Below are 13,925 nucleotides of genomic sequence, written 5' to 3' on the forward strand. Positions count from 1 at the left end.
GAGTCTTTTTTCTTTTCCAGGAGAACATGGGCGAAGGGGGTGAAACTTAACGATCCTGCACTTTAATCAAAGTGGGATTTGAGCTTACAGCACAGCACAAGGGCCTACCTGGGAGATATTTGTTGAGAGCCCCCCCCGACCGTTGCCTGGTTACAACGCCCGTAGTGCATCATGACTCTGCCAAGGTGGGAACAGCACGCGAGACACGTATAGAATGTGATCTATGCGTGCAGTCTCTCAGCAAGCATAGGTGGGAACGAGATTGGACTGTTTTTTTGTTTTTCAAAAACACACCCACCCGAGGCCTGACCAAAGATCCACACTTGCCCTTCTCCAAGAATTGTTTTATTCATCTGACAGCCCAGGAGAAGACGGTTTTCAAATTAGAGATGATTGTGTACCAGAGAGGGGTGTGCTACATAGCATAAGACCACGCCCTGATACAGTATTTCCCTATAAGGAAGTCCCTTCTGCTCCTCAGAGATAGAGAAGTGGTTCCAAAAAGAAAAAGAATAGTAATACTGAAATAGAAGTTTCAGAAGTTGCCTTTGCGTGGCTGCTGCAGCTCGAAGCTCCAACTTTGCGTACACATCCCACAAACTCATGTAAACAGAGCCGGCCCGTAGCATAAGCAGTCCATGCGGTTGTTTAGGACCACAACTGCTAGGGGGATCGTTGGCCCATAATCAGTGTAGGGGCCACACGATAAGTGTGACATCTCCTCTCCGCCAATTTGCGCTGTTTCTTCAAATTAACCCCCGTTTATCCAAACAAAACCAAAAAAAACCCCTGTGTTTATATTTTAGGTCATGTATTTATGTTCCTCAGTTTCCTAATTGAACGAAAAGACTCATTGTGCGATCCGTGCCACATCGCGCAAGGCAGCTTAAACAACACAGACAATGGGTAACCCTAACCCTAACCCAGGTACTACAAGTTTGTAAATGGGGAAGCAGGTGGAGGCCGAGCAGGTCGCCTCGTGATCAGAAGATTGCCAGTTCAATTCCTAGCTGGTAGCATGCTGAAGTGTCCCTGAGCAAGACACCTAGCTCCCCAACTGCTCCCAGGCACCACCACGTGGGGGGCAGCCCACTGCCCCCAGATACATCAGATGCTAGGATGGGTAAATGCAAATGCAAATAACTTCTCCCAAGAGGGATTCATAAAAGTACACATTGCTGTTTCAGTTGTTCAGCAAGAGTCCCAACCTGAGACCATTTTTCACAGTAGTTAGTTACATTAAAACCACTGTTGTTGGTGTGGGAGGAAAACACCTGCTGTTGATGCCTTTTGATGCAAGTAAAAATACACACACACACACACACGCAGGGATCATGAGCTCATTATGCGCATCGAGGCGCATCGAAACAGAAATGACAACAACTGAAATAACTTACATAAACACTTTTGTATATTTGACTTGTGTGGAGAAGAATGTTTTCAAATACAGAGCAGCTGGAAATATGGACACAGTTCAGAAGATATACTGTATACACACACAAAAATCTGAGAACAGTCAACAGTCAACAGTCAACAGTCAACAGTCAGCATCCAACAGTAAAATCTGGAGTCATTTCCCCCCCTCCCTGGACCAATGCGGTTCAATTCATGGTTAAAAACAAATACTGAAAGAGTAACTACCTTAAGCCTAACTCAGCTGCTCCAAACACCACAAACCTACATCCCCGCTATTTACGCGCTTTCATTTAGGTCCACAAACTTCTCTTTAATTTAAAACTTGTTGAATTAGGCAGATTGAGTAAATGACTGACTGGAAACCAAAGTGTTACTGTTAACTGAGCACCAGATAGAGCTGAGAGCCTTCATCCAAGGGTTGGTGTATCAATGTGATACACCTACCGGGGATTTAAAAAGTAAAGCAGCGTAATGCCTTGAAGCCTGATATCAGTCAGGACCTAATTTCCCAATTAAGACCGAACTTAGAGTTAAGTGCTTTTTCTACTTGCGATACCACAGGGGTTTTTATTTGTTGCAACAGGCATTAACTAAACAAAAAACTCTTTAGGGCTTATCGACGTTGCTGTCCCATCCCCAATCATTTTAAGGAGTCTTAGTTAAGATGCTTTTGGGAAATGCACTGTCAATTTGAGGAGCTTTACGAAAGAAGGGTTTTTACGATCATCTTAGCTTAAGATACTTTTTGGAAACGAGGCCCAAAAGTTAGTGTCTCCCCAAACGTTAGCTTGAGTCTTTACTCAACATGTTGTTGAGTATAGACTTAACAAGTTGACTTTAAATAAAGAGTACAACAAGCTAAAAAAAATAAAAATAAACCTACCGCCTGATTAACCGCCTATAATAATAATACTAACTACTAAAACGCAAACCAGAAAAAAAGGGGAAAAAATAAAATAAAAAAACCTCACGCCCCAGACCTCACATGGCATCTCCAACAGAACAGAAAAACATTTGGAGGATTTTGGTCTCTCAGATAATTTGTGCACTCCTACTCCCCACACCACGGCGCGGTTGGGAAGGGGATTGCGGGGTTGGGGCGTGGGGTGGGGTGGGTGCCGGTGGTGTCGAAGCTGAGGTCAATCAGCGCTGGCCAGCCTCATTGTGTTTGCTCTCTTTCTGGCGGTAGTGGAAGAGGCTGGTGGCGTCGAGCTCCCCGGTGTAGCAGATGGCCTCTACAAACATCTTCACCACCTGAGATCGTCAAAATGAAAATGAACACCATTGACAAACCTAAATGTTACATACGGCCCGCTTCCAGACAACCTCACACCCTGCTTTTGCCCTCCATTTTTGAATTTGCTACAGCATGGCAACCAGCAATGAGCTGATTCTCACTAACGTGACCCAACTGGGTAGCGTCAAGTGCCATAAAGTCCTTTATTTCTTGTTTTATTTTGAGTAAATAACTAGAAAATGCCCAAAATGTAAAGAGGTGCTCTTTAAAGAGGCATTCTTACTGACATCCTTGGGCTTTTAAGAACTTTATTTGCATTATGTTGAAAGGTGTAATGTGTCATTTATTTTTGCCAGATAAGCAGCTTCTCAGGACTTGGTTACACTTCATTACATTAAGACCATCCCATCGGACTGCACGAAGCACTCCTTTTGAGCTTGCAATGTGGCCGTGTTGTGAGGTGGGCGCATTCATCAAACCTACCATACGCACACACAGAGAGGTGTCATCAAAAGATTTGTCCTGTGTACTACAACTTCAGGAGGTTTGCAGTTCTAGCCACATTTTCTGACCCAAAACCTCCTTGCCACTCACACTGTAGATGATATATGGGTACATTTCTGATGCCTATGACAAGCCTACACCACCGCAATGAGAAATTACATTTAAAATAAGGTGGGATACTTACACTTAAACACTGTGCTGTAATCGGAGCGTCGAACAAGGACGCCTGAATTGTTATCGGAGCAAAATGGTTTCCAAGTCTTCATTTATTTGACAGTGGTCTCATTGAAAGGACAGGGATGGCCATGCTGACAGCAGAGCCACGTCTGAAGCATATTCAGGTCCATTTCTAACAGCCCTTTGTGGTGGACGTGAGAATTTCCTGACCTGGTAATTGGTGATCAGTGGCACTCCGTGGTCCACAGCCATCCTGCGGATGAGGAAGTTATCCTTCAGGTGGAACGTGTTGTTGTTGGGCAGATTGACAACCAGATCGATCTTCCCCTCATTGATCAGTCTGCGTGCACACACACACACACACACACACACACACACACACACACACACACACACACACACACACACACACACACACACACACACACACACACACACACACACACACACACACACACACACACACACACACACACACACACACACACAAAATGGGGTTAAAGCAATGTCAATTTCAGAACATTCCAGGTCCGCACATTATACCCTGGCGTGAATGTTGTGTTAATTCAGGGCAGCTGATCATTACCGACAGTCGATAAAGACTGATTAAGCCCCTCTCAATGATCAGCTGTGATCATGTAAGATCTTGTGTTTAAAAGCGTGCAGCGCTTTAAACAATAAAGATAAAAAACATTATTAGCAAGTGGACTTCATGGGTTGCTTATGTAATCACCACCAATAATCTGTGATGAGCGATAACCTTATCTGATATAATGTACAGTACAATATATACACACACACACACACACACACACACACACACACACACACACACACACACACACACACACACACACACACACAAACAGTTGAAGATGAAGACACACACACACACACACACACACACACACACACAAAATGGGGTTAAAGCAATGTCAATTTCAGAACATTCCAGGTCCGCACATTATACCCTGGCGTGAATGTTGTGTTAATTCAGGGCAGCTGATCATTACCGACAGTCGATAAAGACTGATTAAGCCCCTCTCAATGATCAGCTGTGATCATGTAAGATCTTGTGTTTAAAAGCGTGCAGCGCTTTAAACAATAAAGATAAAAAACATTATTAGCAAGTGGACTTCATGGGTTGCTTATGTAATCACCACCAATAATCTGTGATGAGCGATAACCTTATCTGATATAATGTACAGTACAATACATACACACACACACACACACACACACACACACACACACACACACACACACACACACACACACACACACACACACACAAAACAGTTGAAGATGAAGACACACACACACACACACACACACACACACACACACGCACACACACACACCACTTTATTAGATACACCTGTTCAAATGCTTGTAAACACAAAAAGCTAATCAGCCAATCACATGGCAGCAACTCATTGCATGTAGGCATGTAGACATGTTGAGAATGACTTGCTGAAGTTCAAACCGAGCATCAGAATGGGAAAGGGGATTTAAGTGACTTTAACGTGGCATGGTGGTTGGTGCCAGACGGGCTGGTCTGAGTATTTCAGAAACTGCTGACCAACTGGGATTTTCATGCACAACCATCTCTAGGGTTTACAGAGAACGGTCCAAAAAAGAGAAAATATCCAGTGAAGGGGCAGCTGTGTGGACGATAGAAAGGCAACAGTAACTCAAATAACCACTCATTACAACCAAGGTATGCAGAATACCATCTCTGAACGCACAACACGTCGAACCTTGATGCAGACGGGCTACAGCAGCAGAAGACCACACAGGTTGCCACTCCTGTCAGCTAAGAACAGCAAACTGGGGCTACAATTGGCACAGGCTCAGCAAAAATGGACAATAGAAGATTGGAAAAACGTTGCCTGGTCTGATGAGTCTCAATTTCAGCTGCGACATTCTGATGGTCTGGTCAGAATTTGGAGTAAACAACATGAAAGCATGGATCCATCCTGCCTTGTATCAAGGGTTCAGGCTGGTGGTGGTGGTGTAATGGTGTGGGGGATATTTTCTTGACACATTTTGGGCCCCTTAGTACCAATTGAGCATGGTTTAAACGCCACAGCATACCTGAGTATTGTTGCTGACCATGTCCATCCCTTTATGAGCACAGTGTACCCATCTTCTGATGGCTACTTCCAGCAGGATCATGCACCACATGTCACAAAGCTCAAATCATCTCAAACTGTTTTCTTGAACATGACAATGAGTTCACTGTACTCCAATGGCCTCCACAGTCACCAGATCTCAATCCAATAGAGCACCTTTGAGATGTGGTGGAACGGGAGATTGGCATCATGGATGTGCAGCCGACAAATCTGCAGCAACTGCTTGATGCTATCATGTCAATATGGACCAAAACCTCTGAGGAATGTTTCCAACACCTTGTTGTATCTATGCCACGAAGAATTAAGGCAGTTCTGAAGGCAAAAGGGGGTCCAACCCGGTACTAGCAATGTGACCTAATAAAGTGGCCGGTGAGTATATATATATATATATATATATATATACATACATACATACATATATATACACACAGTATTTGTGTGTGTGTATGCATTTTAAATTCACTGTTATTTTAAATTCACTGTTATTTTAAATTCACTGGTATTCACTGTTTTATATAAATGAGTTCAGATCCAAATTACCTGATATTATTATCCTGGCCTATATCTGAGAAAGTAGAAATAAGTAAGTACAATAAGTAAGTAAGTAGAAATTGCTCTCGCCTAATAAAAGCAAAATGATTTGGTTTGTAAGGTTTGTAAAGGACTTGCTTGAAATTTCAGCATTTTACCTTAAAAAACATTTTCTTACAAATAATTACATTTGGGAAAAAGAGCAGTCAAAAGAAAAGGAGCATTTTTATTTTATTTAACTGTTGCCCATGAACGAAAATGCACCAAGCTTTGGCAGGGCAGTCTGGTCTGCTGCGAAAACAATATTTACTGTATTTTTCAATGGAATTCAAGAATACGTTCAATGGAAACTCGGAAAATTGTAACTCTTTTTAGACATAATGCTAATGTAAAGAAGAGCGACAGGACGAACTACGATGCTACGTTCCAATGGGAACTCTAAAAATTGTAATTGGTGTCAATAATGGACCCCCTGTATTGCTGCCTGCAGTAACATTTATTATTTATTATTATTACGATCATTATCCACATCAGACCAAACATGAAAATGTATTCTATTTCATGTGCAGACTTCCCTTCACAAATAGGAAGTCATATGACTACATATACATATTATATTGAAATTGAGAAAAATAATTTAAGGAACATGTTAGGTTAAAAGTAGATTGAAGTGAAAACATTGGGATAGTCCAAAGGGTGACTTTTGGGTATGTACTTAACCATTTTGATGCGTTTTTCCATTCCATCCCAATAACAATTTAGCCATCAGCAAAATAGCATTACGAACACCACCCGACCCAAACCGACCCACAAATAAAATCGGCTGATAAATTGTTTTCTACGATCTGCCAAAGTACACATCTTGTCCCGTAATTTGTGAAGGTCTGCCATGTTGGTTAATTAAATTGAGCTGGGCCAATTAATCACTACAAAGAATGACTGAATCAGCCAGTAGGTCCTGATCCCATGGTGCCATGAAATACAGCATTTCGAAGTAAATTGAATGAAAAAGGCAGACAAGGGCAAAAACTCTTTAATTCGGTAGAGTTACTCTGAAAAACAGCATGATAACATAACTTCTATAGATATGTGTCTTGATGTCTTGATGTATTTTTTAATGAACTTTCAGGAACTCTGATTTGGCCTGGCTATAATTAATTTCTCTCTCGTTTTTAAAAAGAGTTCTGGGTGTCAGTGTAAAGCTTCTCACCGGTTGATGCTGGGCAGACTGGTGTCTCCTTCCTTCTGAGTAGGCCAGGCCACTGGGCTGGCGGGAACATCATTGGCACACAGCCAGGCTGAGGTGGCCTCTGTGGCGTACAGCTGGAGGAAGGAAGGGGGGCACAGAACAGGAAAGTCCATTGACATTTCGTGGTTATGTTACTTTTACGCTAAACCCTACACAACCCTTTAGACCCTTAAGCTCAATGATTTTGGCCCTTCCTTAAACAACAAAAAAGGTCTTGGCCAAATGTTTTGGCCCTTTAAAAACATCTTGTTGAATCTTTTCACTGCAAACCAGGGTCTTTTCGCTCAACGTGTTTTGCTTAAAAGCTTATGAAATGTGTCTTTGTGTTCGCTCAGAAGCTGAGGGTGGGGGGCAGAGCACTCACCTTGAAGCCCTCCTCGTTCAGCTGATGTGCTGTAGCTAGGAAGTTGGGCCGGAAAGAATGCTGTGGATGCGGAGAAGAGACAGAAGGAAATAGAGAGAGAGAGAGAGAGGAAGTGTTTATCAGAGTTTGTCATATATATGGATTTATCAAGCCGTGCTTATCTATATGTGACCCACCGCTGCAAAACCTGACTTGTTGCGCATTCAATTTCTAAAAGCGCCATGACCTTCCAAATAAGTTGAAAAAAACCTTTCGAGAAGAAAAACAATTTTTTTCCAGATTCGTGTTCCTTTGTTTTTTTTAATCTGTCAATGTATTTTCAAAACCGAGTTTGATTTTAAAATAGTAGACAAATGTTAAACCGCCGAGCTAAATATTCCCGTTAGATTACATTGGGGAAACGTCTAACCGAGACAATGAACAGCTTGAACGCTGATCGATCGTTTCCTTTAAAGCCACAGTCCAGGTGAAGATCATTCCTCCATATTCCATGTGATGTGAAGTCACAATGTGAAACCCACTCCATACATAATGTGCTACTACCGCATCCCTACAACTTCAAGGTCACCCAGAAAGCGTCGTTATACCATACGCCGATGCAATCCGGGTAACCTCAGGTCCCTGCAGCAAACATCTTCTGCAAAGACCTCCTTCTCTGTTGGCTTGTGGAATTGTTGATCTGCAGTTAACAAGGCAGACTTCATTTCTGGTCATGCAAACCACCTCTCCTTGGAGCTCCTTGCTCTCACTGAGACATGGATTAAACCGGAAGATAGCGCAACCCCGGCTGCACTCTCCACTAACTACTCATTCTCCCACACATCCAGACCATCTGGCCGCGGTGGTGGGACTGGCCTGCTAATTTCCAACACATGGAAATTTAATCCACTGCTGCCTTTAAAACATCTTTGCCTCCTTTGAATATCACGCTGTCTTGGTGACTGCTCCGGTGAAAGCCTATGTGGTCGTCATCTACCGTCCACCAGGACAACTAGGTGACTTCCTACATGAGCTTGACACCCTGCTGTCATCAATTCCTGAGCATGAGTGTCCCATGCTCGTCCTCGGAGACATGAACATCCACTTGGACAGTGCGAGCTCGGCTGACTTCCTGTCTTTGGTTCGCTCGTTCGACCTAAGACAGATCCCGACTCCACCGACTCACAAGGCTGGCAAAGAGCTTGATCTCATTCTTGCTCGGAGCTGTACCACCGACAACCTATGGGTCACTCCTCTTCATCTCTCTGACCACTTCTTCATCCACTTCAATGTCCAGCTACCAAAACAACCCTCCACCTCCCCACCCATGGTTACTATCCGCAGCAATCTCCGCAACTTGTCTCCCACCCACTTCTCCTCTGTGCTCTCCTCTTCTCTTCCACCTCACGGCACTTTCTCCTCTCTGCAGGTTAATGATGCCACTGACTCCCTCTGCTCCACCTTGAGCTCATGTCTGGATAGCCTGTGTCCACTATCCACCAGACCTGCTCGTTCAACCCAGTCGCACCCTTGGCTGACTGACACCCTCCGGACAATGCGCACTGACCTCAGAGCAGCCGAGACGAAATGGCACAAATCCAAAACAATTGAAGATCTTGCAAGCTACCAGACACTGCTGTCCTCCTTCTCTTCCAGCATCACTGCTGCCAAGAAGGCCTTCTTCAACGATAGGATCAACGGTGCCACAGACACACGTAAGTTATTCGCCACCTTCAAGTCTCTGCTTTACCCTCCACCACCTCCCCCAGCTACTAACCTCACTGCTGACTGCCTTGCCTCCTTTTTTGCTAACAAAGTGGCAGCCATCAGCAGCCAATTCACTAAACAACTTACTCACAACCTGTCTTCTCCAGCCCTGGGCTCATCGTTCCCTGGTTTCACCCCCCTCGCTGAAAGTGAGGTATCTAAACTATTAACATGTAGCCGTCCTACTACCTGTCCGCTAGATCCGATCCCATCTAACCTCCTTCAAGCCATATCACCGACTATCACCCCGGCAATCACACGTGATTAATTCTTCCCTAACTTCCGGCACTTTCCCTTCCGCTTTCAAAGCGGCTCGGGTCGCACCACTGCTCAAAAAACCCTCACTCGATCCCAATCAAGTAGAAAACTATCGGCCGGTCTCTCTCCTCCCATTCCTTTCCAAAACCTTAGAGAGGGCGGTCTCTAGACAGGTTACAGAGTACCTGTCAAGAAACAACCTTCTTGATACACTTCAATCTGGCTTCAAAAGTGGTCACTCCACCGAAACAGCCCTGTTGTCTGTGACAGAGGCCTTAAAAACTGCTAGAGCTGCTTCCAAATCCTCGGTTCTCATTCTGCTAGACTTATCAGCTGCTTTTGACACTGTCAATCATAGCATACTCCTGTCCACACTCTCAAGTATGGGCATAACGGGCAGTGCACTTTTCTGGTTCGAATCTTACCTTACTGGGCGCTCGTTCAGTGTGACATGGCGAGGCCAGCTGTCTGTGCCTCACAACCTCACCACAGGGGTGCCCCAAGGCTCGGTGCTAGGACCCCTCCTCTTTGCCATATACACCACCTCACTGGGCCCGATCATCCGCTCACATGGCTTTTCATATCACTGCTATGCGGATGATACTCAACTCTATCTGTCCTTCCCGCCCGACGACCCTACTGTCTCGACGCGGATCTCGGATTGTCTCGCTGACATATCCACATGGATGAAGGATTATCATCTTCAACTAAATCTGGCGAAAACGGAACTGCTGGTCTTCCCGGCCAAACAAGGTATTTATCACAACATTAATATTAAAATCGACTCTCTATCTCTTGTTCCTACCAAGGCTGCAAGGAATCTTGGTGTCATTATTGATGACCAACTGACATTCTCGGACCATGTTGCCGCCATCTCCCGGTCCTGCCGCTTCGCACTACTCAACATCCGAAAAGTCAGGCCATACCTGACCCAATATGCCACTCAACTGCTGGTACAAACCTTGGTGATGTCCCGTCTCGACTACTGCAACGCCCTCTTAACAGGCTTGCCGGCCTGTGCGGTGAAGCCACTACAGATGATACAGAATGCGGCGGCGCGACTGGTGTTCAACCAGCCGAAGAGGGCACATGTCACTCCGCTGCTCATCGAGCTCCACTGGTTACCTGTAGCCGCCCGCATCAAGTTCAAGTCTCTCATGCTGGCCTACAGAGTGATTGCTGGGAATGCTCCCGCCTACTTAAATGCTCTTGTAAGAGCACATGTTGCCCCCCGGATGCTGCGCTCGTCAAATGAGCGTCGCCTGGCTCTGCCGGCCATACAGCCACGGCAATCCAGGCTATTCTCATTTGTAGTTCCACGTTGGTGGAACGAGCTGTCAAAAATGACCAGAGTGGGGACCTCCCTCTCTGTCTTTAAGAAGCACCTGAAGACCCAGCTCTTCAGTGAGTACCTCCTGTCCTAACCTACAATTACTTAGCACCACCTTGCAGTATTTATTGTTACACGAATGTTGTTGTTACACTAATCTCTGTCGCAATGTAGCTTGAATGTTATTCTCCCTTGTAAGTCGCTTTGGATAAAAGCGTCTGCTAAATGACTAAATGTAAATGTAATGTAAATGTTTTGATAGAGTTCAACCCTTAAATCATTCGTGTTACACACACCTGGATACATTGTTGTGTAGGCGGCGTATACCAACAAAGAAGAAAAGTTGACGTCACTTCCATAAACAAGCCGAGGAGCCTTCGGTTTCACTTGTCTGTGAAACTTTCATCTCCGTGTTGAGATGGATTACGAGAAACGGGTGGCGGAAGATATAAATCATATTGTGGACCTCAATCTGAACAGTGCAATGTATCCAAGTCAGTGTAAGCAGTGCGTACTGGACTTAATTTTCCGCGATGATAGTCAGTTCTCCGACATCGATGCTGAATCTGATACCGGCGTTATCCCAGACTTGGAGAACATTTCAAACAGCGGATTTCAACCTGAATGTGACGATGAAACTGAATATTTTCAAGAACCACCGGAAGAGACCGACGACATGCCTGTTGTTGTTGTTGCAACGGAAGAAGTTGATGACGTGATAAAGTCCATTGAGGTTGGTGATGCAGATTATGAACAAGTAGCAATGGACAAGATTCTCAAGTTTACCTGCAAATGCAGCCAGGGGCGAAAAAGAAAATTAAAAGAGACCGCCCCAAACAGGCTCTCAGAGTGTAGCTGGGGTAGGGTTGGGGTTAGCCCACATAATAACTCCAAGAACTTTGAAGATATTTGGCATACGCACATTTATATATTAAATGACACACCAAGGCTGATATACAAAGACTAATATTTTTGACAGACTGTACATTTTGTTGTGTTGTCCGCACTAAACTCCTAAATAATTCCACTTTTATAAAGCATGTATATTCTTACTGTTAAATAATAGCTTTTTTTTTTAAACAAAGGTGTTGTGCGACTATGACGCTGTTCAACATTCCCCCAAAACACAAGAAAAATGCAGAGATTGTCCCATTCAGCAGGGTGTCAAGTGGCCATGTGGCAAGTAGCCATGTGCCTCTATTGGTCCTCCAATCCATTTGCATTCTGGGAGCTGGCTGAATGAAGCCAAGTGTTGGGAAAACTTTGATGGTGATTATTTCAGAAACACAGTTTGCAACACCCACGTCATTAACAAGTCATAGCTTTAAAAAATTTGCTTAATTCGCACAAGTGACACCTTGTTTTGAAGCTCTGATTCTACACTTCAAATGACATGGAAAAAAAAGTCAAACGGCACCAAATGTACCTAAATTCTGCAGTGGGTCACATATGCATGTAGAGGCATGTGTTTTTCAGCACAGAGGTAAATTTCAAGCACAGTCCTGTTTAGTTTAAAATATGGAATTCTGGAATTAAATGATACACCATCAACAACACTGAGAGTGGAGTAAAGTGGAGTAAATGCACTTTATGGGACTTTGCATTATTCAGCTATTGTTCAAAGCCAGAGTTTTAAATATGACTCCAAAACATTTTTCTCTGACAGTACAAATACCAGGACTTTACTTGCGTAGAATGTTGAACAGATGGTCATCTTTCCCAGAGTACTATTTTCTTGGGTTAATAATATATCATACACATCGTACTTTGTTATGAATTGGAGTTGTTTTTGTACTTTCTCCCCAGCAACTGAATATGGTATCACCTCAAGATACAAATAAATACTTGTTTTTTGACAACTGCCCCGTTCCAAGGATAAGGATGGAATACTTGGTGCCCCAAGGCAATGCTTTCTTTTGTCTTGTTTCTGCCCATTAGAATAACTCCTGAGGCTCCCTAAAACCTTTTTACTCAGTTTGACATCATGAGACATAGTCAGAGTTCGTGATGAATGCAAAAATGGAAGAAAAATCTGTGGATACGCACAATAAAATCCCATAGAATACATGGGATTTATGCAAGCAGCCTAAATGTGCATGAGTTGAAAGAAAAACTTCTCGTACATATAACTGTAAATCCTTTAAATTGTAATTCGGAATGCTGTGGATAATTAACATATTATCAGTGTCTAAGTTGCACAGCTGTATAAGTAGCTGTGGAGCTTGGTAAGCATGGCCATTCTTAAGCACGTCTATATGTATTGGGTAACCTATTAATACAGTGACCTCACTTGTCTGGCCTTGCAAGGACAGGCGGTGGCATCCGTTGGTAATGGAGGTTTCATTCTGTCTAGGTTAAATTTGGAAGGTACTCAACTTCATGTAGAAATGGTTGCTATGTTTTGTTTTTTTTCCAGATTGGAACTCCATGATTGTTGCAGCTGTTTATGCTCAGCTGATTAACAAAGGAGCGACCAGAGCAGCGACCAGAGACCCCAGCTCAGTAAAGAATCTGCTCACCGAATTTGCTGTCGTAGAACCAAAGAACTTGTATTTACCATGAATAGGAGATTGGAAATCCACCCCAAAGTGAGGATGACACATTGCCAGTTAACGGGTTCTTCTGTTTGTTTTTGCACGATACCAATTCAAAGAAGTACATGGTACCTTGAACCTGTTCACCGAGGCTTTAAGATATATTACGTAGCATACTGTACCAGATGGGGGGAAAATTGGTAGGGCCAAGGTCGGGCCAGGCTCAACCCCGTTCACTATATACTGGGCTGCTTTTCGGATCTCATAGACTCCCTAATCTGTCATGTTATCAGTTGCACTTACAGGTGAGCAGGGCTCAACACTAACTTTTAAAATTGGTTGCCAGGCTGGCAACCACTTTGATTGAACCATTAAGTTCAGTTCTGATTGCCAAAACTGAAAATATGGTTGCCATTTTTAGTCACCTTATATTTTGACTAACTA

The 13,925-nt window shown here is 43.8% G+C and overlaps 1 protein-coding gene across 1 annotated transcript in view; it reads right to left on the reverse strand.

The window, feature by feature from the left end:
• Positions 1-1,389: 1,389 nt before the first annotated feature.
• The window catches only part of cps1 (carbamoyl-phosphate synthase 1, mitochondrial), a gene marked incomplete at its 5' end in the record, with an annotated part of 83,514 nt that continues 70,978 nt past the window's right edge, over positions 1,390-13,925 (reverse strand). The window contains 4 exons of the mRNA XM_080018592.1: positions 1,390-2,670; positions 3,545-3,674; positions 7,211-7,323; positions 7,614-7,673. Coding sequence (XP_079874718.1) covers positions 2,560-2,670; positions 3,545-3,674; positions 7,211-7,323; positions 7,614-7,673 — 414 coding nt within the window. The 3' untranslated portion in view covers positions 1,390-2,559. The remainder of the gene's footprint in view (positions 2,671-3,544; positions 3,675-7,210; positions 7,324-7,613; positions 7,674-13,925) is intronic.

Source organism: Zeus faber, assembly GCF_960531495.2.
Source record: "Zeus faber genome assembly, chromosome: 18".
NCBI lineage: Eukaryota > Metazoa > Chordata > Actinopteri > Zeiformes > Zeidae > Zeus > Zeus faber.